Genomic DNA, 27945 nt, shown 5'->3' on the forward strand with positions numbered 1-27945 from the left:
AACTCAGGTCCCTCAGTCCACTCATTTTCTTTTAAAAAAATTTGTCTTTATTTGTACACACACACACACTGAATTCAGGAACTCAGGCTTGACAATAAGCTCCTTTATTCACTTAGCCATCTCATTACCCTTACCCCTTTCCATCACAAAGATTCAGTCAGTATTAATGACTATAGAGACTCCTAAAAACCTTTTTTATCTGAATCTCCATTAAGCCCACACTTGAAAATGACTCACGTTCATAAACATGTATTGAAGTTCACTTTCTGTAAGCAGTTCTTTGCTCTCACTTGCTTTGGCAAGCATTGAGAAACCAGCTAAAATAATGTGTGGCCTACTAAAATTAACATCCAACCACCTGTTCATTTGCTTGCACCTGGACATTCCCTTCTGGCTCCACTCACTAGTCCTTTTACTAGACATCCATTGATAATGCCACAGGACACACTGCCTTTTATACCTTCCCCTCAGCTAGACCAATGGCAAACTTTATGACATCATCTTCCCCTAATTATTTCCCAGTCAGGGTTCCCAAAAAATTCTGATAGTATAACTAGACACATGTTCTTTAATCCATACTTATTATTATTATTATTTTTTTGGTTTTTCGAGACAGGGTTTCTCTGTGTAGTCCTGGCTGTCCTGGAACTTGCTCTGTAGACCAGGCTGGCCTTGAACTCAGAAATCCTCCTGCCTCTGCCTCCTAAGTGCTGGGATCAAAGGCGTGCGCCACCACGCCTAGCTAATCCATACTTATTATTTCAGTCTCTCTCTCTCTCTCTCTCTCTCTGTGCGTGGGCGCATGTGCACGTGCATGCACACATATGCCAGCCAGCTTTTAAGGTTTTGAGAGCAGAAACAATACATTTTATGTGCACACAACTTACTTACCAGAGTACACTGAAAGACATCTTAAAAGAAATAGATAACAGCAAGCATTGAAAACTAGTTCTGACTTGCTGTCTGCGTTAGGACAGTTTTCAACCTACCTTTCTCAGAACTGCCCTTTATTTCATTTTGTACTCAGGATTAAGACCTTTCACCTAATACAACAACGAAGTCTACTCTCTGGGTGTCTATAAACATCACACCTTTTCGTGCCTTTGATTTCCTTTGGCAGGTAGGGCTAGATTTGTAGTTTTTCTTTCACCAAAAACAGACAATAGGGTCCTTTGATTCTTGTACCTCTTCAGTGCTCCTTTCCACAAAGTGTCCTTACTGTTACATTACCAAGTCTCCCTTAATGTCATCTTGTGGAAATGCTACAGACTTAGTCTCTTTTTTTCCCCCTTTAAAAACAATATCTTAGCTTTTACTTTCCAGATAATCACTCCTGGGCAACTATTTCCTCAAGTTCATGCTAGACACTTTTCAGTTTAACCACTTCATGTTTACTTCATTGTAAAGTTCATATTGAATTTGACTTGAGGACAAACAGCCTTAAGTACAGTGTTTCTTTGTACTAAGTGCAATTCTCACACAAATGTGTGTTGAGGTATAATAAGGTTTGAATGATGATGTAGTTATTTCAACACACACAGTTTAAGTTAGTTCTATTTCATAATATAAACCTTTGGTGGTAAAGCTCTGATACAAAATAATTGGCATCCAATTACAGATAGAATAAAGTTAAGAAGTCATTATTATAGACTAAAGGATTAAAGTAGTAGTTCAGGCAGGGTAAAGGATTTCGGAAACTAAACTGATGGATAGATGTGTTCAGGGAGGCACTCTGAGCTTACATAGCTGATGGATGGCCAGATTGACCACAGTTTAAGCATTTTCCATTTGTGACTCCTTTTCACCCAAGAGATTTCAATATGACAGGTATACAAATCAATACTTACTGTTAATAAATTTTAATACTTTGATATGCACATATCTTATTAATGAAGAATGAAAAGTTATATACCAATATAATAGATGTACTTATGTTTACATATGGGATTGAATTTGTAGGAATAATTGATCCTGCAGGAGTTGGAGAATCTTCAGTGTTTTTCAGAGTTGATCAATATTTTGGTTTATTTTGTGACTATCAATACTAAGACTATCACTTTGCTGCCATATATGGGCTAGGAATGCAGGTCCTCTGCAAGTACAGCAAGTACTCTCTTAACCAATGAGCCATCATTCCAGCTCTGAAGTAAACACTGTGGTGGTTTGAAGACTCTTGGCCCAGGGAATTGCACTATTAGGAGGTATGGCCTTGTTGGAGGAAGTGTGTCATTGTAAGGATGCTTTGAGAGACCTTCTTCCTAACTGTCTGGAAGCCAGTCTTCTGTTTATCTTCAGAACAAGATGTAGAACTCTCAGCTTCTCCAGCACCATGCCTGCCTAGATGCTGCCATGTTCCCACCTTGATGATAAGCCAGCTCCAATTAAATAAGAGTTGCCTTAGTCATGGCATCTCTTCACAGCAGTGAAACCCTAACTAACACAAATATCCTTAATTGTTTTTTAAGTTTTGAGACAGGCTCTCACGCTGTTGTCATGGCTGGCCTGGAACTCTGTGTAGGCTGGCCTCCAACTCACAGACCTATATCTACCTCTGCCTCCTAAGTGCTAGGATCATAGGTATGTGCCATCATGCTCAGAAAATAAAACAGATGTTTATTGCTGGAGGTTAAATTTCTAAACTTAGACCAGGAAAACTTAAAAAGAAATCACATTTGGCTACATGAGAAATTTCTGTAGATAAAATCAATCTAAAAATAAGAGAAAAAAGTGAGAGGAAGGAGGGAGGAAAGTTAACAACGCCAGGAGCCGCTCCTCTCTTACTTTTTTTTTTCTCTCTTATATTTCAATTAGATTTTTATTTAAATTAGTAGTTTTCAACCTGTAGGTTAAAACACCTCTGACAAAACTGTATTTCCCAAAATATTTACACCATGACTCATAACAAGAAAAATTATAGTTATAAAGTAGTAATGAAATTAATTCTTTTTTTCAAAAAATATTTATTTATTTATACACTGTACACTATAGCTGTCTTCAGACACTCCAGAAAACAGCATCAGACTTCGTTACAGATGGTTGTGAGCCACCATGTGGTTGCTGGGATTTGAACTCAGGGCCTTTGGAAGAGCAGTCAGCGCTCTTACCCACTGAGCCATCTCACCAGCCTGAAATTAATTAATTTATTATTTTAATTTTTTTATGTTTTTGGTTTTTCAAGACAGGGTTTCTCTGTGTAGTCCTGTCTGTCCTGGAACTCACTCTGTAGACCAGGCTGGCCTCGAACTCAGAAATCCACCTGCCTCTGCCTCCCGAGTGCTGGGATTAAAGACGTGTGCCACCATGCCTGGCGATGAAATTAATTTTATGGTTGGAGGTCACTACAATATGAGGAACTGTATGCATTGTAGCATTAGGAAGGCTGAGAACCATTGGTCTAATGTGAACCAAAAATTTGAACAAAATTAGCTCAAAATGGGAGGAGGGAAATAATAATCGTGAGAAAACTGTCTAGGTATTTGCTAACTAAAAAAACGAACAGCTCAAAGACCATTAAAGTGGTAGGCGTGGTGGATACATCTCTTTAGTCCCAGCACTTGGGGGCTGAATTAGGCAGATCTCTGAGAGTTCCAGGCCAGTTTGGGCTATAGTGAAACACTGTCTCAAACCAAACCAAACCAAAATGCCTTCCTCAAACCAAACCAAAATGTTAAGCCTTTGTTATTTTTTTCAAACACCCCCCCCCCCCCCCGAAAATCCACATTAAACAATATGCATTTGACCAAAAGTTATCTCCTAAAAATCCTGTCAAAAATGTAATTAAAGTTTGGGTAAGCAAGATGGCTCAGTGGGTAAAGGCACTTGCTGTCAAGCCTTGTGCTCTGAGGTTGATTCTGGAACCTCATCAGTTTAAAAGGAGGAACAGATTCCCACAAGTTGCCTTCACACACATACAGAGAGAAGTGTTGGTGTGCACTAGGTTAATTTACTCATTGCTGATAAATTTATAGTAGTTATTTTCATAAACAATTTAGAATATGAAGATTGGTATTCCAATATGGAAGTGGCTAAAAATTGTGATTGAGGGTGGGGAACTTGGTAAAATGCTTGAGACCACTGGTTCCATTCTCTGCAACCAATAAACAAATGATTATTATCCAGCTACATAAAATATTTATTAAAATAGGAAATAGGTTAGCAATAGGAAAATGTTCATCAGTTTAATAAAAAAACAGGATACAAAATTGTCTCTGTATGAGACTTCAATTGTTTAATGAACACGTTAACATTCAAAACAATGAAAAAATGAATGCAGAAATAGGGAGAGCTCCTGTGGTCATGATGGTGGCAGTGTTCAAGATGAGCTAGATACCAGTCTGTGCACCATGAGGCTATTACTCAAACAATAAAAAAGAATAGAAAGAACATCACAGTGCTGACTCTAGACCACCAACCAAAGAGTGCACATGGAGGGACCCATGGCTCCAGCTGCACATGTACAAGAGGATGGCCTTGTCAGGCATCAATGGGAGGAGAGGCCCTTGGTCCTGTGAAGGCTCGATGCCCTAGTATAGAGGAATGCCAGGGCGGGGAGGTGGGAGTGGGTGGGGCAACACCCTCATAGACGCAGGGGTGGGGGTTAGGATAGGAGGTGGGTGGGGGAACCGGGAAAGGGGATAACATTTGAAATGTAAATAAGAAAATATCCAAAAAAAAAAAAAAAGTTTAAAATGAAAGAGAGATTTTAAAGGGGCTGGAGAGATGGCTCTATGTTTAAGAGCACTGGTTGATCTTCCAGAGGACCTGGGTTTGCACCCATATGGTAGTAGTTCATGACCATATTTAACTCCAGTTCTAGGGGATCCTACACTCTCTTTTGGTCTCCAAAAGTGGTACAAACACACACAGGCAAAAAGATTAAACAACAACAAAAAGGTTAAGGGGGCTGGAGAGATGGCTCAGTAGTTAAGAGCACTGGATTTTCTTCTAGAGGACCTGGGTTCAATTCCCAGCACCCACAAGGCAGTTCACAAGTGTCTGTAACTCCAGTTCCAGAGGATCTGGCACCCTTGCACAGACATGCAGGCAGAAAACCAATGCACATAAAAATAAATAAATCTTTGTTTATTTGTTTCGAGACAGGGTTTCTCTGTATAGCTCTGGCTGTCCTGGAACTCACTTTGTAGACCAGACTGGCCTCGAACTCAGAAATCTGCCTGCCTCTGCCTCCCAAGTGCTGGGATTAAAGGCGTGTGCCACCACCGCCCGACAATAATTCATTTTAAAAAAAAGGTTAAACTAAAAAGTCTTAAAAATTTGAAATCCTGAGTTCAGAGTGAAACTGTGAACACAACTCTGACTTACTCTTTTGTAGTTTCTTCCAATACTGGGTAAGTCATAGGTCACTTACCTGTTGTTAGGCTGGAACAAATCCCTGTTTCCCAGTCTGCCCTCCTTCCTCTTCTGCACAGGCAGAGAAAGCTCCTGGCTAATGTGGTGTGTTTGTGGTAACCTACCCAAGAGTGTCTGCTTAGGGGCTCAGTTTTTGACCATATATGGACACTATCCCAGCTCCTAGCTAGTATGGCATCATTCCTTGCCAAAACTCTGTGAAACCCTCTTAAGACCAGATGAGTGACTGCACTGATTTCCACCTGTGAGATTGGTGAGCCCACCCAAAAGCTGCCTCCTAGTAAACCTGCCTTTATCTACATGTAATATGTTCTAATCTGGCTCTAATTTGTGTCACCGAGGGAGAGAAAAAGCATACCATCTGTGTCTTAAGAAGGGTTCTTTTTCAGATCTTCACTCTCAAATAGTTAATTTATATTAAACATCTCTGAGTGTATCAGTATTTCATGTTGGATGTGAGCCTTAATCTCAAAGTTTAAGTGAAATACTAATGTGGAATTTGAACCTTATTCAAAGTAAGTGGTCCCAACGTGGTTGCAAATTCCAGGCCATAAGTATCACAACGACCACTGTAATTTGTCGCAGTACTGTTTTTTCTTCCTTCCTTCCTTTTTCTTTCTCCCCCCCCCCCTCTCTCTCTTTTTATTTTTTTTGGTTTTTCAAAACAGGGTTTCTCTGTGTAGTCCTGGCTATCCTGGAACTCACTCTGTAGACCAGGCTGGCCTCGAACTCAGAAATCCGCCTGCCTCTGCCTCCCAAGTGCTGGGATTAAAGGAGTGCGTGCGCCACTACACCCGCAGTACTGTTTTCTAATATAATATGCGGGAGTGATGGCTGGTCTTCCAGAGGACCGAGTTCGGTTCCTAGCACCTACATGACTCACCATCACTCCAGTTCTAGGAAATTGAACACCTTCTTTCAGCCTCCTCAGGCACTGCTCACACGTGGTGCACAGCCATGCAAGCAGGTAACTAACGCCCATAACACATAAAATTTAAAAGAACAGAAAGACGGAAGTTACAAGCTACAGTTGTTGAGGCATGAAGCAACATTGCCGCGGCTTCTGGACGAGACAGGGAACCCGGAGCTTTCCGCCCGCCACACTGGAAGCTCGGGTGGTTGGGGGTGTGGCTAAGCGCACTCGGCGGTCTACGGATGAAACAGTCAGGCCACAGAGCCATGCCAGGGCGGAGCAAGCAGCCATCACCACGCCCCCGAAGCCGTGGCACTTCCGGTAAGCCTGCCAACGTAGAGGGAAAAATGGCAGGCTCAGAGCTGCGGGCGGAGTTAGAGCAGAGGCTCAGCGCCCTCGCCATTCGCACGGAGGTCGTGGAGCATCCCGAGGTGAGACTGCGGCCCCAGGAGGGTCTTCGGGCGAGTGTTTATTGGGTCCAAGCAGAGGCTTATAAGTTTATTTAAAACTGCGGCAGCCGTGAGGAAACTTGTCCTGGGATGACTGATGTGACTTAAAAGCGGGTTGGATAGCTGATACGTTATGTAGATAAACTAAGGAGCAAGGCACTACATACGTGGCAACCCTATAGAATCGCCTAGGCTGTATCTGGTACCAAAGGCACAGCAGGCCATTGAGGTGGCTTGGTTTTTACTTCTTTGGACAGTCGTTACCACTGCAGCACGGCAAGGATCATTTCCCAAGTAATTACAAAAAGTATATACCCCCGAGTCTGGAGAATTGTTTTCGCGGTTAAGAGCACGTACTTCTCTTGCAGATGACACGAATTTATTCCAGCACTCGCACTGAGAGCTGTTTAAAACTACAGTTCCTCTTTTGGCCCCCTCCCTCGGCTTGTGCCACAAACAAAAGTACGTACCTTAATTTTAACATGACCTACACTGGAGATTTACAATTTTTGTGGCAACTATTATGAGGGTTGGTAAGGCTTGCACGACACATTTTATGATAGAAAACACCTGTCTTAATATTTACTATTTCCCATTTTTACAAAGGTCACATTCTGTGTACACTCCCAGCCTCCAAATACTGTAAGGCCCTGGAGTACTGGTACTTAGAACATTAAAGAAATGTTCTTTATGTACTAACGTGGGGTCTTATGTTCTTCATCGATGTCCTTATAGTGAATGTCAGGGACTCTGGAGATAAATATTAAGGACTGTCATCAAATTTTACGCCAAAGTTAAAAAGTTATAAGCTTCTCAGGCACCTGATGGCTTTGTTAGCATACTGGGATAGAAAACTGGCCCAACAAAAACTGAGGTCTTGAGGTCTGCAACTGTGATGATTAAAGCTCCCCCCTGAACCCCAACCAGGATTTTGCTGCACTCTTGAATTCTTGATCTCAGCCTCAGCTCTAAGAACCAGTACTCCAGGTACCGGGCCTTTAAAGTATTTGGAGGCTGAGGTTTTAGTTCAGAGATATTCTGCCTGCCTAGCAAGCATAGCACTCTGGGTCCTATCCTCAGCACCAAAAGGCCCAACCCCTTATCAATAAAACATTTATAACAAATACCAGTTAAATTCAGAGCATCCACCATGCAAAATATGTACAACCGTGGATATGTATGTGTGCAATTTACACTGTTTTTTCTTTTGCATATTTTGCAGGTGTTTACAATTGAAGAAATGATGCCTCATATTCAACATCTGAAAGGAGCACATAGTAAGAACTTATTTCTTAAAGACAAAAAGAAGAAAAACTATTGGTTAGTCACAGTTCTTCATGATAGACAAATCAATTTAAATGATCTTGGCAAGCAGTTAGGAGTTGGGAGTGGAAATCTTCGGTTTGCTGATGAAACAGCCATGCTAGAAAAACTGAAAGTTGGTCAAGGCTGTGCCACACCTTTGTCACTCTTCTGCGATGATGGAGATGTTAAATTTGTCTTGGATTCAGCTTTTCTGGAAGGTGGACATGAGAAAGTGTACTTTCACCCAATGACTAATGCTGCAACCATGGGGTTAAGTCCTGAAGACTTTCTCATATTTGTGAAGGCTACAGGACATGATCCCATAATTCTAAACTTTAATTAAAAAATGATTGGGAGGGCTGGAGAGATGGCTCAGCGGGTTAAGAGCACTGACTGCACTTGCAGAGGTCCTGAGTTCAATTCCCAGCAACCACATGGTGGGTCACAACCATCTGTAACGGATCTGATGCCCTCTTGTGGTGTGTCTGAAGATAGCTACAGTGTACTCCTATACATTAAATAAATAAATAAATCTTAAAAAAAAAAAAAGATTGGGAGCCAGGTGTGGTGGCATATGCTATCTGCCTAGCACTTTAGGCAGAGCAGGCTGACCTCTGAGTTCTAGGCCAGCTAACATCTAACAGTCAGCTGCCGTGTCAAACAAAAGTCAATTTGGTTAATATTCATAATAAACTCATTCTGACAGCTGTTTTTATTTCTTGTGTCTTTCATTTGGAGACTATTATTTACCTTAAAGATATTTATGTGTATGAGCATTTTGTCTGCATGTAATAGTACAGCCAGGTACCATTACAACTGGCTTATTAAATTCAATGTAGAAAAACTAGAAGTAGAAAATTGTTTCCACTAAAGTATTAAATTTATATTTTAAAACTCGGCTGCAAAATACCTTATAGCATCAGGACTGGTTCAGATGACAGAGAGGCAGTTTCCTTTGTCCTCTACCCTAACTTACTATCCTAGTTTATGATAAATTTATTCATCTTTGTTACGGTGAGTCCTGGTTGGGAACCTGATTTGATCTAGAACAAAATACTCCTCTGGGCAGATCTGTGTGGACATTTCTAGGCAGGACTAAATGAGGAAGACGCCACAGTGGGCAGAACTTTCTGACAGCAGCTTGGATGAAGTTCCAGGAAAGAGCTGTGCTGCTTTTGTGCCTTCATTGCTTCTTGCTGGTGAGTCCCAGTGCTACTACTACCATCCTTTATTGACATGTGCACACGCAGCCTGAAGACCAGAGGCTCTTCAAGAATCCTCCAGGCCTACTGAACCTACTAGGTTCTCAGAATCTCCAACATGTAAAAGAGACATTGTTCCAAATACCCAGCCCAAACTGTGTGAGCTGGTCTAATAAACCCTTTTGTAATATATATTCTCTTGGTTATATTCCTTTAGAAAATGTTAATATAATTTCCTTTCAGTTATGGCAGCTGAAGTATTAAATCTAGGAACAATTTAGTCAACTCTTTATTCATTGAGGATCTGACATAGGCTAGAATATAGAAATTGCTCTTGCCATTCTCTCCATTCCAGTTAACTAGGATATTTCTAAAAGAACTGTATTTTCCTGTGCAAGCTTTGAGAAATGCTTTTCATCTAGTAGAGAAACTAATTTGTCCCAGCTTGTGTTGCTGAGAGGCAAAATGAGACTCATGATTGCCCTTGCCCCGAGGTTCCATGCTTGCTTTACCTGCTCTGCGCTCAATCTCTACAATAAACAGGCAGTTCTAAGTTCTTATGAACATAAAACGAAGGACCAGAATCCGAATTTGTAGACCTTGGATATCGTGTTGATAGTGAAAACAGGCTCCAGAAGAATGATGTGGTAAGATGCCTCGAGTTACTAAGTAAAAATAAAAGACTGAATGAATTTTTTGAGGTTTATTTTTATTTTGTGTTTTGCCTACATGTAGATCTGTAACCTGTGTCCATTGCTCATGGAGGCCAGGAGAAGGCACTAGCTACCCTGGAGCTAGAGGTTACAGACAGTCATGAACTGTAGCATGGACAGTGCTGGAAATGGAACCTGGCTCCTCCGAAGGAGCAGCCAGTGCTGAACCACTGAACCAATACTCCAGCCCCACAAAGACAACAATTTTTGCAGCCTATCACACATTCTTAGGAGTTTTAAGTCCTGAAGTTTCAGTAACCTGTGGTTAAATGAACCAAAATTATTACATGAGAAATTCCAAAATTCGTAAGCTTTAAACGACATGTCTGTTTCAGTAGCAGGAGATGTCATCACTGAATGACTGTCTGGCATATCCATAGCATATATTCTACCTATCTGTTGGTCACTTAGTCCCTGTGGTTACCAAACTTGTGGCAGTGAATGTGGTGTCACAGCACTGGTGTTCAGACAACCCCTATCGACTAGCTTAATATATTTCCTCTATCACTGCACTCAATTCATCACCTAGTTATTTTATCTCACATCACAAAAAGAGCGCATAGAGCACAAGAAGAAGTACTGAGAAAGGGGCTGAGACTACAGCTAAGTAAAGTGCCAGCCTACCACGATTAAGGCCCTGAGTAAAATCTCCAGTAGTTACCCCCTTCCTACCAACCCAAAACTCGAAGGGGGTAGGGGGACAACAAACTATTGTTATAGTTCTATTTTATTATTAGCTACCATTGTTATTCTCACTGTATCTACTTTATAATTTAAGCTTTCTCTTAGTAAACATACTTAAACTTATTTTAGGATTGACAGAACTGACTCTCTACCCAAACATCTTAATGACCAAAATGATTAGGATAAAGTCTATGAAGCCCCAAAACGGTTCTCCAGGGAAAAAGTAACACTTGGCCAACATAAATTTTAAGATGACTGTAACAATTTGTTAAAAAATTACCTTTTGTTTTTATTTCTTTTTATATCAGTTAGTCCAACATAAATATTTTTAAGGAAAATTAAAAAAAAAGAAAGTGACTATAAAAAACATCTCAAACAATGGTATCTTGTTGTGCATGGACTCCTGTGACAGACATCAGGTGCCACGAGGAAAAGTCGTTTTGTTATTCAACTCTACCTCCCTTATTAGCATTAATTTTAAAGGAAATGTTACATCTTTTTATATTATTTGATTTGGTATTTAATAACAGTTGTGAGTACAATGGCAAACATTGAAAACAAAACTAGTAGAAAAAAGACAATTTAAAATCAGATTTTGTCAAAGGATGTTATAAGTGCAACATTACCCATTAAGCATTCCATTTAAGGCGTTTTCATTGTCCAAATAGCTTAACCTGTATATCAAGATTTATAATTATAAAATGGGCTCTTTTTGTACTATTCATATTCAAGACTCAAAAGAAAAAAATACATCTCAGGACAAATAGCTGAAAAGAAAGACAATTCACTTTTTTCATAAAAAGTGACTTAAAGTACAAAAGTCCTTTAGAACACATAATTCCCCATCACAATTCCAGATTTGGTACAGTATTGACTTTGCTTCCTGACATAAACTGTTACGACAGTTCAGGCTGTAGTAATCCATGTGTGAGGTGGTTACAATTCTATAATATACACAGTGATTTTTAAATAGGCTTTTAACATGCCTTGCATGAAAGGTGCTTCACATGGACCTGTATCGTGAACTCTTTGGTAACCACCAACTCAAAAAAACTTGAACCAAAACATTTCCATGGCCAGCTAGGAGGCATGTCATTAGAGCTCTGGGCAGATGCTGTTATTCTCATTTTTAAAGTTTATGGAGGTTTAGGAATAGCACCAGACAGTTGGGTTTAGGCTTGGTTAGAAAAATGGTTTGGATTAATTTCCATTTGGCTTAGATTCCTACAAAGTCTGCTTCTGAAGTAGATTTCAAAGAAAAAAAAATTCATGCAGTTATCAGCTAGTCCTTTCTTGAACTGGTATGAGGAAGGCAATTAATATAATTGAGAATAATGTAATAGTCTCATGTATTCTCTTAGTTTTCTCTTTTTTTCTCCTCAGGGTTGGCCTACTCCAAGTTAATACATTACAGTATTTTTAGCTGAAGTGCTGATTACCTCAGCAGGTTCAACCTGCTTTACTACTTACCCTCATTAGGTCACCTCACACTCATTCATTAACTGTCCTGGGATGTGTGCTAATTGTGCAAATTGGATGCTAGTTAATATAAACCTAACTTATTTTCTTATATATTAAGCTAAAACATAATTCTACACTCATTTTCAACTTCTCAACCAACAGTGAATTTACAATGTTTTTTACATGCAACTGTCTCTAGACTTCCATGATACCCATTTACCAATTTGAGACTTGAATCTAAGGAGTCACACAGAAGATTTCAAAGTCTAGAGAATAGATTTTTAGTATGTGTATTGTGTTTCAGTAAATCCTTAGTATTTACATTTAAATAGCACCTTTCATTAAAGAGTTTTAAAGTAATTTAATTTTATAGCATTATTTTCTGGCAGCACTGAGTTAAATAAATCCAAGTTCTCTAACTTTCAATTTCTGAACAACTAAATGTTTTTTTGTCGTTTTTATTGACGGTCTTTCCAAAGGTTGCTATAAACACAACCTGCTAGTGACCTACTACAGAGAGTGGGGGCGAGAGAGAAACAAAAAGAGGAGGATGGGGCTGCAAAGAAAAGAGATTTCTGTCATGGCTACTGGGTTAGTGATGATACACAGTTTGTAAAGCACACATTAGGGAATGCATAATTATTCCAAAAAGTTCTCTAGAGCTGGTAATAAGAGCTTAAGAAGTATACTGTTAAAATAAAAATAGTACTTTTTTTCACTTTAAAAGATTATTCTGGTTTTTATGTTAAATAATGAACTTGCCTTAATGAGTAGCAATGTGGTTTTTTTTTTTTGACTTCATAAGAAAATAAAACTGTGATATAAAATTGCTACTACTAAAAAACTGGTGTTTCTCTGGGATAACTAAATCTACTTTTTTGTGCTTCTTTCAAATGTTTAAGGTAACAAACACATACAAATATTTCAAGATTACCTATAATAGTTATTAAGTTTAATATAATATTATAAAGGACAAAAACAGAAAAATTCTTAGTAATAAATGACAACCTTAATAGTAAATGAGTTTCTGAAAAAAATGTAGGTCATAGAAATTATTTACATTGTTTTGCCATAAGAAAACTTCTTAAGCAATAATCAGCTCTCACGTAAAAAAACACACACACATAACCCAATACCAAAGAAGGGAAATGAGTTAAAAACATAATCACTTTATCTTGTAAATGCTATTTGCTGGAAAACCATCTCACTAAAAAATGTTTCAGAAAAATGATTTTTATCTTGGATCCATTTGTGAATACCTAGTGCAGCTTATCAGGGAAAGTGGTAAGATTAATATATAATTTTTATCACTCTTATATTTCATTATGGAAATTACTGCATATCTTATGAACTGCACTTCCTTTGCAGTGCATCCAAACAATTGGCTCTAGAAACAAAAACAATAACCAGCGTACCAACACATGCACTCTGCTAATGAAAAAAGGCTGACATGCCAGAACAATTTTCTCTGTATCTTGATATATAGTACATTCCACAAAATACTACAACACTTAATTTAGATTTGTACAACTAAATATAAATGACTAGTTTTTGGATAATACTTAGAAGCAGTAAGCAAAAATGGATAAATTAATAAACAAATGTTGAAAGAAGTAGGCTGTTCCTTAGCATACTTGACCTTAAAACACTCGGTCCTTAGTGAGAGAATGTCCTTTATTCAGTAGAGCTTAGTGCACTGTACAGTGTCCTAAAACCTTCTAAAACGTTTGGCAGTTGAATCCAGTAGTGCTCCTTGATTCAAGGAAGAATGAAGTTTATATCTCTTCCCTGCTCTAATCACGAAGGGATGTGTTAAAATCTCCTTACTGTTTTTATAGTTCCTATAGTTGCTAGGTGTCTTGTTACTTCAGAAATAAAGTCTTCACACTGAGAAACTGAAGGACACTTTTCTCTCTGTATTTTGTTGAAAGACAGAAGAAGAAAGAAAATGTAAGAATAGCTTGAAGATAAGAGGAATATAAACTACGGGAAGCTACGGCAAGAACAACATGCACAGGTGTTTCTATGGAAATGAGAGTGACAGAAAGCCAGAGGGAACGTCTGAGCTGCTCTTTATAAGACAGGTATTTAGTGCATTCTTACCAGTTACTTAGAGGTTGTAACCGCATGAAATATTTTAGATTATTCACTGCTAAAATTACATTTCAATTGAGAGAAAATACTTTTTAAAGGCTTGCTACCCAATTAGACAGGCAAAAACCTATGGCAGTCAACTACTCTTTACTAATTAAGCAGGAAGGAAAGTCAGTGAATCCAGCAAGCAAACTGTAATCTGTTAGTGCAATGTGCACGTGTTAAACTGAATTCTGTTAGTCTGGACAAATGAGACTAATCTCATTTAGGATTCAAGCAGCAAACTCACCCCAGGGCCCACATGTCATGCAGTGGGTCACTGAATTAGGAGCTTTGTTGCTCCCTAGACCTGCTTTTTGAATTTCTGCTTTCTTGTACTTTGTTCACATCTGTGGGAGAAAAGTAGTTCATGTTATTTACTCAAAAGTTTAGTAACAAAATTCATGAAGATAAACTAAAAAGCTCTTAAGCTGAGTTGGACAAAGGAATTTGAAACGTGGAAAATTAATCTGACAGACATTTTACATGGAACCTATTTTTTTACATTTTAAAGTCATAAGCAACATAGTATTAGTGGTGTTTTAGGAAACTTTGACTCCATAGTATGTGATGTATTTGGAAGAATTCTACACTGCAATCTTAGCCCACAGGAAATATGGACATAGTATTTACCTCTCTTACATGCAGTGTATCCTTTAGATGTTAGAGACAAAATACTTCTGTAAGTCTGTTTTCATAAAATAAAACAATATAGCTTTTATAAAATACATAATTTAAAATATACTTTGAATTAACAAAATTAGCAACATTTTTTAAGTGTAGAAAGTGTAAGGTTTGTTTCATGATGTCCAAAGCTACGTAAAGCATTTCTGTCATTGCGCTGCATCAGTCTCAGCTTACCATTTATTAGTAGGCTATGAACAAAAGGGAAAACAGCACAAAAATGTCTGAAGTATTAAGACTGACTAGACAAAAAATCCATAGTATAAGGTAATGATATATTCATGCAGTAAGCCTATTAGGTGGTACTAAAATATGTAAAATACTGCTTGTGTTCATCTGATCACTTGTCTCAGAACTATTTTAAGAATAGCTGTAAGGAAAGAAACATATGGTCAGCAATATAAACAAAAGGGATCTACCTGTAAGGTGATCCTGGGAATGTACCAGGGGAGAGATTTTTACAAAGGATACAACTTTAGTTAGGCAAAGCCTGAAGAGTTTCCCTTTCGTCTGGTATTAACACAGCTCAGTGAGGTTAAGTACACAAGCACTAATCCCTTCACTCATAGAGCTTCCTTCTTATGGCGCTTACCTAAGGCGGAGTCTTATCAGTAATATTTAGGCTGAATCAAAATTATTAAAACATTCCTGAAACAGCTAAATATCCTGCAGAAATAAGATTATAGATTGTTTTAATCCTGAGGAGTTGAAGCTGATTTGGTGTAGAATGACATGAACACAGAAAGATAATTGAAAACTATATGAAATTGGAGTCCATGTTTATGGATATTATCTTTATCGTGTGTGGACTGTTTTAGAGCGTGGGGAGCTAAAGACTATTATTGTTTGTTTTGTTTTCTTTTTGTTTGAACTTTTTGAGACAGTGTCCAAGTTCACAGCCCTGGCTGTCCTGGAACTCAGAGAACCGCTCACCTCTGCCTCCCAAAGTGCCAGGGTTAAAGGCATACACCAGGCAAGACTATGTTTTTAATACAACAGATTTTAGAATAAAGACTACATAGTATATTTTTCATTTTTATGCTCACAAGTCCCAATTTTATACTCTAGTGCAATGTATTAATTTTTAAAAAGTTTTTTTACATTTAGTAATAAATGAATGACAGAAGTTAATTTTTTCATCATTTAAAAACCTTGCTATTCTTCTGAATTGAAGTAAAAATACAAATTCCCAAGGTAATAAGTAACTTGGTTTATTTCTCTTTGACTTATATGTTTAAAAAAAAAACTGGAAAAATTTGTGTTAAAGGATACCAAAACTAAAGGGGAAGTAGTTAAGCTATTGCATTTACCAGGAAAGGAACAGCACCAAGAAGAGAACTGTAATACAAACACGCCTACTCACGGTGTAAGTTACATTTAAATTTGATAGGAAACTCCAGGAATAACACATTTATGAATAAACAGTATTTTAAATTTGAACAATGTTTTATAAATGCAAGCATTAGTTCAAATAAAGATGAACTATTAACTATTTCTTTGAAAAGAGAACAGGAAAGATAACATGATTAAGTGACAAAAAATACCATTTCAAAAACATTTTCCTTATTAATGCTGTGCATGTGCAGCATGAAGTGCACATTCAGGAAACAAACGAGAGGGGTAGGGGGAGCAGGCAGCAGGAAGAGCGAATGAACATGCTTTTTAGAAGCAGCCAAACAATGACTTGGATATGTTTTCTTGATAACAGAACATGCAGCTACTTGGACATGATCCATGACATGAAGTGTCTTTATCATCTTTATCAAGCATTAAAAAGATGTAAAAGAAATGTGGGTGGGGTTTTAAAGGCATGCAAAAATGCACAATGTAATTACTACTTCATGCAGACTTTGGTGTGGTGTTTATATACATGCCTTTTTATATAGCTGAACTCTGTAACAATCTTAATATACGCCTAATGAGTAATATTAACATATGATCAAATACAACCATATTCATACCAAACAATTTGACTGTCCTCTGAAACTGATAATGCAACGTCTGTGTCATCAGGGTAGAGGCATGCAGGAATGATAAGATTGCTATCTATAGAGAACTGTGGCTTACTGTGACTGGGGTTCTGACTATCAGAAAAATGTTTGTTATCTTTCTGTGCAGCTTTATCCAAAGAGGCAAAGGTCTGGCCAGTTATTCTAGTGAGTGACTTGGGAGGTAACCCACTTATGTTACTAACTAGTTCTGTGTTCAGGGATAGAAATGGCTGAGATGAATGAACAACACTAAATGTCTCATGGCTATCATTACCTGATATTCCAAATGTATCATTAGACATTTTAACAGTGGCAAAAGTTTGTTTTAGAAAACATGGCCTTCCTGAACTTGAATTTCTAGCCTGGGTATAAACGGACTCAGATGTGTCTTCAGAATGTGTTGGCATGTCAGAGGACCACTGCTGTAAATGGTACTCACTAGATGCTGTAGTGCTGCTGCTACCAGCAGTAGGTGGTGATGAATCGACTGACACGGGCAGTCTACTGTCTTTACTCAAAAAATCATGGATGCTCGTCCTTCGAGTTGTTCCTTCAGCAGTAGAGATCACACTGCTTGCACGAGGTAAAGTGGCATAAGGATTGCTATCTTTTGATTGTCTTGACACAGAGGTTTCTTTTACGAGTTTTATCTTTCCTTGAGTGCTTGGTGTAGGTTTCCCTGCAGAGCTGATGGTGTAGGCATCTTCAGTCTTTTGAGGACCAGTTCTCAAAAATTCAGGCTTAGTTGTCCGTCTATCATAGAAGTCCCCTGGAGTCTTTCCACTTACTGACCTGGCCAGGGTACAGCTAGGCTTGTCTTTCCCCAGAAAGTCAGAAGACACAGACAAACTTTTCATTACTTCATCTAAAAGATTCTCTTGACTCGAGGACTTCAACTGTTAAAAGGCAAAACAGTGCAGATTATAGACAAGAGTATAGACATTTTTAGTCTCCTGATAAACTGAACTACACAGTGGTTCAGTGGTGTTATCTCTTAGTACACTATAACTTAATTTTTTTCCCTCCTAAGATTCAGTCACAAGGCATTTAACTAGTGTTGCTCATTTAAATCAAGTTTACCATATAAAGAACTAACCTGTATTGAGGTAAGCTTGTTGCTTTCTTCCAAAAACTGTTGTAGAGTAACAACTTCACTTCCTGGGGAGCCAGCTTTCATCTTGTGATGTGCTCGACTCTCTATTGTTTCAGATATTTTGTGCTGGAGCATAGGGCTTGACCTGGTCTGTCTTTTCAAATACTGAATTGGACTGCTACCACTGCTAGACCAAGTCTCATGATCATGAAGCAGACTGAAATCTCCACTGCTGTGGCTTTGTGGCCTGCTTTGGATATTAACTGCACCTGCTTTTGGAGTAAATGGTGTGTTGAAACTTCAATAATAGAAATGAGACAATACTATGTAATATTTGTTAGCAGGTTTCTAACTCTATTAGTAGTCTCACTGACTTTAAACTTCATTTTACACATACTTAGGTAAGCTATGTTACTTGTTCCTCAGTATAACAACTGGATACCATAGCTGCTTTTCTGGTTTTATTAAACCAACAAATATTTTAAGTTCTATTAGAGTAAAAATATACTTTTATCACCAAAGTCAAATCCTAAAGAGAGTTTCACATTAAACAGTCATTCAATATATTGAAGACTAAATGAATGAATAAAGAAAGTAATAAACAACAATTCAGGTTCAAATAACTGTAAAATAACTCACAATTTGGAAAAAAAAGACATATTTTAAATTATTACAGAATGTTAAAACCCAAAACATTTAAATGCAAAAAGTACTTTATTTTCTGTCTCTATGAGTCTCGATTCAATTACTTATTCAAAGATTTCATACTAAATAAAAAACCTTAAACATGTTCCAAAACACCCTTAATACCATACACAAAAGGAAAGTTGAAAGGAGACATGAAATAATTAGAGAAGTCCCATAAAAAATGAAACAGTATTTCAGACAGGGTTTCGTGTATGGCCTAGTCTGGTTTGGATCTTAGTATGTAGGCCAGACTATCCTAAAACTTGCAACTCTCCTGCTTTGCCATCCCAAATGCTGGGATTACAAGCATATGTCACCATGCTTGGCTTATTCTTTCCTCAGTATCTGAATTATGTGACTGGTTCTAATGTTCACTATTGATATTGCTAACATATAACCTTGAAAATTTTACTTAAGGTTGATTTATAAAAGAATGGATATTAATTCTAGAACAAAGTTCCTAAGAATGTTCACTATTCCTTTATAGGACTGATTATCAATAATAAACTGTAGATAGAGTTCAAGACAAAAAATTATTCAATCATAAAGAATAATAGATCCCTGGGAAGTGGTGGCGCATGACTTTAATCCTAGCACTTGGGAGGCAGAGGCAGGTGGATTTCTGAGTTTGAGGCCAGCATGGTCTACAGAGTGAGTTCCAGGATAGCCAGAGCTGCATAGAGAAACCATGTCTCAAAAAACAAACAAACAAACAAACAAACAAACAAACAAACAAACAAACAAACAGATCATAGAAGGATTGTGTAAAGTTGTGTTATTTTTCAGAACTAAGATTTTCTTTTATTTTTAAATCAGAATTTTTCATTAGCTTCAGATTACATTTTTTAGATTGTTAATCTGATCCTGATTTAACTCTGGTACCTGGTATCTGTCTAGAAAATTGTCCATTTCATCCAGGTTTTTCCAGTTTTGTTAAGTATAGGCTTTTGTAGTAGGATCTGATGATGTTTTGGATTTCCTCAGGTTCTGCTGTTATGTCTCCCTTTTCATTTCTGATTCTGTTAATTAGGATACTGTCCCTGTGCCCTCTAGTTAGTCTGGCTAAGGGTTCAGATTACATTTTTTAATCTGATGATTTATAAAACAAAAAAAAAATCAATTCCTCTCAAAATCATGTATTTCAGATCACTGTAATAAAAAGTTATAAAATTAATTAAAACATGAGTGAGAGAAATAATGTTATGATCCAAAGCTAAAGAACAAATGCATTCATTATAGTTGTACAATTTTAGAGTACAGAGAACTATGGTAGTGTTTAACAAGCCCAGAGTCTGTAAAGGCAGTAATATATTTTAGAGAAATATATTATAGCTATTACTTAAAACCTCACATTGGAATACACATTGAAACACAAAAGAAAACAATCTTGGGGTAATTCTATATACAAGCCATATGTGTATCCATATACTTTTTATGTAACATAAACATACATAATTGTTTCTTATATTAAAAAGAGGTACATATTTTGTTGACAAAGTAAACTAACAGCATTACTAAAATACAGGTAATACATGCAATATACATGCACTGTGAAAAAATGTAAGGACAACCATTTAGATGTCAAGCAGAAAATGTCACTTAAAATAAGGACCTATGGATAGTTGTGTTTTATTTTATCTGTGAAAAGGAAGAACTGAAAGAAAATAACCGCTCCTGATTTTACATTTGTGTGCACTGACATACATCTCTATCCCAATGCACAAGTGCAAGCATTCCAGAAACTATGATTCAAACACAGACGGTTTGGATTTTGCACTTTATCACCAGATCATCCCATTTACAACTTTTCCCTCTATGGTTCTGGAGTGAAACTCAGGCAGGACCTTGTTCATGCTAAGAACAAGGTGCACTACCACTGAGCTGCACTCTATCTTTCCACTTGTAAACAATACTGGAAATCGGATGGAATACGTCAATAAATGTACCTACAGCATACCTTTGACTTCATGGAGTGAAGCATTATTATTGCTATTGCTAGTGGATGTTCTGCCACTATCAAGGCTGGCTGGTCTTGAAGCTAAATGAAAAAATCAGGAGACAGTATAATGAAACTTCCATCTGAGAGTATTGAATTTTACATTCTGGTCACAGAATGCTTTGAGGAAACAATCATGCATACTTTCTCAGCCTGGGCATCTCACAGATAGTGAATCATACATGTTAGAAAGCAAAAACATTTTTAGGTAGTTTAGTAAGATACTTTGGAGCATAGCACCTCTGAAAAAACAGCTGAAATTAAAATAGTGAGAGGGAGGAAGAAAGAGATCATATTTCCATCTGAATATGATTTCTAGAAGTGGCTGCTCACCTAGTGTCTACCACATGCTATACATTACAGAAGGAACCATAAAGTGTAGGAATGTGATCATCGTTTCCCCACCGTTAACATCACACACATTATTATGATTATTATTTGATTTTTCGAGACACGGTTTCTCTGTGTAGCCCTGGCTGTCCTGGAACTCACTCTGTAGACCAGGCTGTCCTCGAACTCAGAGATCCTCCTGTCTCTGCCTCCCAAGTGCTGGGATTAAAGGCGTGCACCACTACTGCCTGGCCACACATTAGTTTTTAAATTAAATTTAAGGTTTAATTTTATGTGTATACATGTTTGCCTGTGTGTATGTATGTATATGTACCATATTTCTGCCTGATGCCCTCAAAGTTCAGAAAAGGGCATTAGATTCTCTGGAACTGGAGTTGTAGATGGTTGTAGGCCACCATGTGGTGCTGAGAAATTAATTCAGTCCCTTTGTGAGAGCAGTAAATTAACTGCTGAGCCATCTCTCTAGTCCCTAGAATTCTGTATATTAAAACATTTTTTTAAAATTATAGTTTTTACCATGTACCTGAATGCATGTGCACCAGAGGACAACTTTGTGGAGTTTTCTCTCCATCCACATTGAATGGATTCTGTGGGCTGAATTCCGGTTGCTGAGCTTCCTTCCATGGCAAGTGGGCAAGTGCCTGTAACTGCTGGGCCACTCTGCGGGCTTCTTTTTTTTTTTTTAAATTATGTATATATGTATGTGTTTGTGCATATGAAAGCAGTGAGTGTAGAGGCCAGAAGAGGGTGTCAGTTCCACTGAATTTAGAGTTATAGGCAGTTTGTTAGATAATTAATATGGATGCTGGGTACCTAACATGGGTCCTCTGTAAGAGTAGTATGAACTCTGAGTTATAACTGCTGAGTTATCTATATTTAGCCTCATATGTCTTATTCTTCTCTGTACTATGGAAGCTATACAGCTAACGCTGCTCCATGATACTTCTTGCTAATTAAGGTTTTTTTTTGTTTGTTTTTTTTTAGCATGCTATCTATTTGTTACTAGTAATAATTTCATTTGGTAAAACATGATTTTTCAAATAGAATTAAAAAATCTAAAATACTCTATACTGTAGAAAGTTTGGTTTTTAGTATTCATCCTTCATTAAAATAAAACCCAATGGTGAAATGCAACTTTAAAATTAACCTTTTTATGACAATGGCAGCAAAATTACCCCTGAAGATAATGTAGGCATACTTTGTAAATGACCTTGGTTAGAAGAGAATACTCCAATGAAACAATAATATTAAGCGGAAAAATTGCAGTATTTGCTTGGAAGAAATGAATGAAACAATGCCACATTCATCTTAGCACTTCCATTCAGTATTTAATATATACCATCTAAGTTACATTCATCGCTTACCATGAACTCTTGATCCCGTACTAGAATCATCACTAATACCTTGTGGACTTATGTCTTCAAAGGATGTAGTATCTACATGAAATAGCAAAATGGATATAAATATATTTTGTACTAAAACAATTCATTATAAGTATTTATACAGAATATGGAAACTTTTTAGTCACACACAGTACATCTTGATTTAATGTATTCATAGACTGAGGCAGAAACTGGAACTAGAAAAGAATAGTTCTGATGAAAGTTTAAGAAAACACTAGAGGCAATGACATAATCTCCCCATGACTCTGCAAAGCAAAGCAAAAACCAGTGTTGTTCTATATAGCGCTCTCAAGTTGTGCTTTGGGGTTTTGAGAAAGAAACATACCATTCCCTCCTCTATTCCACTCTTTTTTTTTTCCCTCTGACACAGGGTTTCTCTGTGTGGCCTTGGCTGCCCTAGGTTGTACTCTGTAGATCAGGCTGGCCTCAAGCTCACAAAGATCTGCCTGCCTCTGCCTCTTAAACACTGGGATTAAAGATGTACGCCACCACCACCTGGCCTCTATTCCACTCTTTATCTGATATTCTTCATTCCATTTAAGTTCATAAGTTGTTTATTACACAAGGAGGCCTAGAAAAGATTATGATTATTTACATAGAATCTTAAAACTTGACATTTTCCTAAACTCAAATTTATATCATGGCCTGATATTTCAGGTTGTTTAGGGGAAAAAGAAGTCACAAGGAAGTCAGATTAAAACTCCCAATGCCAATAGTTACACAGCACAGTGCAAACAGCAGACGGCCTATACCTTTATTATTAACCAACTGCTTGGATCGGAAGGCTGCAGAAGAGTTGACAGTTGAAAAGTTGATGGCTGTAGTAGAGAAGGCCATAGCTCCCAATTCTTTTCTCCTTTTACCCGTTGAAATATCATCAGGGACCTCCAAATTTTCAGTACTACCTGTCCACTGTCCTCCTGCTAGGACCATGGACTGCACCAGGTCATTCATGGCTGGGATGCAAATGAGAGCAAATGAATCAGCATGATTAATGGACTGGCTTTTATTTCTATTTTGTATTATAAATGATCTGGTTTTGTCTATGAATTAATGCAAATGGGCCCAAGACTGTAGCTATAAGGCCATTTAAGTAATGACATGCATTCAGCTGAATGAAATGAGGCCAAAGGCTGATGGATTTTCAATACTCTTCCCACACCCACGCCCCAACTGCCTTTAAAAGACAGAAAGGAATTTTACTATGTACAATTGCCATGCTTTTGTGATATGGTGTGAAATATCATTAGAAGCCTTCAAATGCAGCTTTATGGTGACAAAAATGGAATGAAATAAGATGGAGAGCAATTTTACACAGTTTCATTATTGAAAACAAAAGAGTCCTTGGTCAGAGCAGGTTACTGAATAAAATCATCTTTAAAAAAACAAGTAAATTTACCAATAAGTAAAAACCTGAAAGAGATACTCAAAGTAACAATATGTCATTACCCATATCACTTCAAAAGAGAAAGCCAAGATTATTTATTACATAAAGAATGACAAACATTTTCAAGGGTTATAGGCCACTTTATTTATTATTTATTTATTTATTCATTTATTTAATTAGGTTCATTAAGGAAATAAGTTCCTATTTCTAAAGGGTTTGTTATATTTTTCCTTAAGTAAACTTCTTTGGGGAGAAAATCTGTATGGCATATAAAATTAAGTTTGTTTGTTTCTGCCAGTTTTAAGAAAGCACTGGAAATTTACAAGTATATTGCATGTGTTACTAAACATATGCATATATATGTATGAGCAGTATACATATAATGCAAATTCAATGCCTTCTTTGAAAAAATATTCTTCCAGCTCCTCATATTAAAGGAAGACTGCACTTTGCAAAATAGGAAATTAGTACAGTCCACAGAAAGTTAGTGAGAAATTAGTGATGGAAGCCAGTGTAGTCATTGGAAAGAAGCTGAGCTGTCATAAAGTCTTACACATGGAACGACGGTAGCAGGCCTTCATTTTGTCTTTATCCTTCGGTCTGTTCCTCAAAAAGGGCAGTCTTTTCAGTGCAACCACTTTAATGTCAGAGCATGAGGAAAAACAGAAACAGGGAAATGAAAGAAAAAAGGGAGAAGAACAGATGGGAGTTAAATGTTGAAATTAAGGACAGGAATGAATGTTGGTCTCAGCTATGTATGCTACATTACGGCTAATGCCCTCATGCTGCTGAAGGCAGTGAAACAGGAAGCATGCATCCTGGTACTGTAAATACTTGGAAAGCACTGAAGACAATGATGAGGAACATGTATTCTGAGAGCACTGGCTACGGGTCAGTCCTATAAAGACAGGAACTGATTACAATTACTTAGGGAGAAACCAAATTCCCTAGTTAAATTGTAAAAGGAAACTTTTAAAATTAGGCTATGGGTGGTTTATACTATAAGGGATGAGTCCTACAAAGTTCACAGGCCATCTTTTTGTTTTGTTTTGTATTTAAACATTTTAAGTTAAAGGCTTTCTTTAAAAAAAAGTTAGGTAAATCCATATCCCACTGGAGAATTTTAATAATATATATGTGTATATCTATATCTATATTTACATATAGGTAATATACCTATATCAACCAAAAGTTATGGTGGTCAGATATTTAAAGCAAATTAAACTAAAAAAATGAACCCTTAATTTTTTTTGTTAGTCTTCTAATATTTAATAAAGGAAACACTGATTTAAACTAGAATCTAGTGCATTGTTTAGCAGCACTGTGGAAATACACATTCTTTCAACAAGTCTTCCTAAAGATTAAATAGCAGGTATATTAGGCTCATTTTCCAAAAAGTTGATTTAGAGGAGGGAAAAAGAATAGTTTGACATCAGCAGTAAGTGTTAGCACTAAGTTCTGAGAAAGCTAACAAAAAAATGAACCCCAAAGAACGCAAAATGGAAGGGAAACATAATATTTAAAGATGTTTGGGGCCAGGAGAGATGGCTCAGCTGTTCTAGAGGACCCAAGTTTAATTCCAAGCACCCACATGGCAGCTCACAACTGCCTGTAGTTCTAGTTCCAGGGTGTCCAATGCCCTCTTCTGCCTTAGGAGGGCGCCAAGCATGCATGTGATACTAGACATAGGACAGGCAAAAACATTTATGTACATAAAATAACATACTAATAAACAACAAATTTATAAGGGCACATATTTTGAAGGGCCCATAGGGTGGGTGGGTGGGTTTATGTAAACAAACAAAAAAAATGAAGCACTCCACAAATTTTTTTGTGTGAATTAAAGGGTTATTACTGCAATACAGGAATCATTAGAACAAAAACTAAGCTATATCTTACTATGACTTAACATAAAAATCCATACATTTAGGCAAACAACATGAAAACATACACAACCTTAACAACTATGTTCTTTCTCAGAAAAGTGTCATCAGCATATAAATAATCAAAGCTTTTTTTTTTTCTTTTTTTGATAAACTGGTAAGTATCCACTGAAAGATGTGCAAGCTAAAATAGCTTTTCACTTTTTAACTTCTGTAAGGAAGAGTCATGACTCATTTAAGCTTTTTAATTTGACATATCCTTTCATGCTTGGTAAACACAGCTCTTTTCAATGGCAAAACAGGAATGAATCAAAACAACGTAAAATGGACACTGAGCTAAAACAAAGCTGAATGGTTGCAGCATGCACATGTCATATGTAGATACTTTTCTTTTTTTTCCTTTTTCTGTTTTCAGCTGTTTTTCAAAGACTGCTTTACTGACATGACAGACAGACATTCTTCCAAAATGGGCAGAAAAAAAAGAATTTTAAAATTGCCAGGAATGTGACTCTTCTCATGGCAATTATGTTTGGAGACATATAATGTTCTTTTCCGGAAGGATACTTAGATCAAGGCAATATTAGTATTGTTGAGTTTTGTGTTTATTTAAAAACAAAATCTAAAGTTGAACAACTGTAGGAAAAGAGAATATTGTTTTCTTCTGATTTTTATCCTGAATGTTCCAGGATGGGGTAAGAAATAATGACTTACACTTTAGACAGACAGAATGACATAAAAAATAAGACTGTATATGTGTGTGTCTAAACTATATTCCTGTAAGTTAAAATAATTAAGGATACACTTTACATTTTCTTAGTAGGATGACAGATTGTGTTTAAAGGTAGAAGATACAAATGACTTATTAGCCACCTGTAAAGGAAAACTTGATGATCTTTCCACATCAGTATTTATCAATTAGGTGGACAGAAAGCTAGATGGAAAAAGATCCTAGATAATAATCATCCTATGTGAAGCTAAAGAATTATACTGTTTCGAGAGACTATTATGGATATTGTATATGCATCTGTACTTTTTGTACTTATTGACTATCTAGGCTGCTAAAACTGTTCTGTGAAAAATATGCTACAGGAGCAAACACTACCTCCTTTCAGAGATATTTCATTCAAGGCCATATGTTGTACCAATTTTTTGAGTATTTTGAGAGCCACATAGATAGGCAACCCCTAAGGGAAGCACAGGCTGCTTTGCTTACTTTTTATTTCAAAAGAATAGTGGAGTTTGTTTGTTAGAAAGAGGGTTTTATGTAGCCAGCTGGCCTTGAACTCTCCCCAACACTGACATTACAGGTATGCATCACCATATCTGGCTACATGTATGTCTTTAAAACTTAGTGACACTGATAATGGTGTGATCAGAGTTTATAGTTTTTCAAGTACTTTATGAGAACACAAATAACCAACTTTGTAGACATCTTCAAAAGCTTAGTAATGAATTGTTTTCTCTTTTTCTTAAAATATATACTTTTTCAGGCTCTTACTTTGGTCTTTCTATTTAGCTAAAACACATACTAGTAAGTGAAGTATAAATTGTAGTAAGTCTAGAAATTGTATCAGGCACATTTTGTGGGACTTCTAAGTGTAATAAAAACTAAATCTTAAGTTTATATATTTACATTTCCCCATCTTTATTTCATTTTAACCAAAACTTCAGCAAGTACCCCGCAATAATTTTTGAGACTTCAGTTATCTTTAAATAATTCTGTAATAACTCTTCAAATTAGTATTTATTTTTTTACTTCCCTAATATAACTTTGTTCCAATTTTATGCTATAAAAGAATATGAGCAAAAAGCTCATTCTTAATTGAATGTTCTTTTTACAATAGTTTACCTTACTAGCACAATGATTCTTATCTCTACCTCTACACTATTGTAGTCTGCAATTAATATTATGAACATAAAGTTAAAATGAAATATCATTGATCAAACTAAGACTACTAGAAATTGTCTTTTAAAAGAGCAATCTAAATCAATAATCTGTTTAAAGCACTCACTGCTGCTCTTCTTGGTCCCCAGGGTTTGGCCATCTTCTAAAGAGTTTGATCCTACTGAAGAGCTGTCTTGACTGTCTTGATGGGGCAGCTGAAGAAATCCTTCACTGGAGTCTGAGCGGGTGGGTGTTAGTGTTAGAGATTTCTGACGTTCCCGGTTAATATCTTTTTTGGACTTTATCAATTTTCTCATTTTTAGAGTAATCCAGTTGCCTCTCCTAATAGAATTAG

The 27945-nt window shown here is 37.0% G+C and overlaps 2 protein-coding genes across 8 annotated transcripts in view; one reads left to right on the top strand and one right to left on the bottom strand.

Annotated features, from left to right (window-relative positions):
• The first annotated feature begins 6594 nt into the window (after window positions 1–6594).
• LOC110305867 (prolyl-tRNA synthetase associated domain-containing protein 1) lies at window positions 6595–11390 on the top strand. The gene is made up of 2 exons (XM_021178003.3): window positions 6595–6714; window positions 7955–11390. The coding sequence occupies exons 1-2, from the start codon at window positions 6631–6633 to the stop codon at window positions 8378–8380; spliced, it is 510 nt and encodes a 169-aa protein (XP_021033662.1). The 5' UTR covers window positions 6595–6630; the 3' UTR covers window positions 8381–11390.
• A 2355-nt stretch (window positions 11391–13745) lies between these two features.
• Ccdc88a (coiled-coil and HOOK domain protein 88A) overlaps window positions 13746–27945 on the bottom strand; it is a 163483-nt gene continuing 149283 nt past the window's right edge. Inside the window, exons 25-33 of one of the 7 annotated variants that reach the window (XM_021176112.3) lie at window positions 27718–27932; window positions 24376–24459; window positions 23188–23391; window positions 22397–22468; window positions 20643–20723; window positions 18002–18270; window positions 17345–17801; window positions 14481–14580; window positions 13746–14011 (exon numbers count right to left, since the gene is read on the bottom strand). In XM_021176112.3, coding sequence (XP_021031771.1) covers window positions 14516–14580; window positions 17345–17801; window positions 18002–18270; window positions 20643–20723; window positions 22397–22468; window positions 23188–23391; window positions 24376–24459; window positions 27718–27932 — 1447 coding nt within the window. In that variant the 3' untranslated portion in view covers window positions 13746–14011; window positions 14481–14515. Of the gene's footprint in view, window positions 14012–14480; window positions 14581–16039; window positions 17802–18001; window positions 18271–20642; window positions 20724–22396; window positions 22469–23187; window positions 23392–24375; window positions 24460–27717; window positions 27933–27945 lie in introns of those variants that run through there. The other 6 variants (XM_085829057.1, XM_021176113.3, XM_085829058.1 and 3 more) reach the window with 6 other exon arrangements.

The sequence above is a fragment of the Mus caroli genome, unplaced genomic scaffold (assembly GCF_978045245.1).
Source record: "Mus caroli unplaced genomic scaffold, Mus_caroli_1 scaffold_13, whole genome shotgun sequence".
In the NCBI taxonomy this organism is placed as follows: Eukaryota; Metazoa; Chordata; class Mammalia; order Rodentia; family Muridae; genus Mus; species Mus caroli.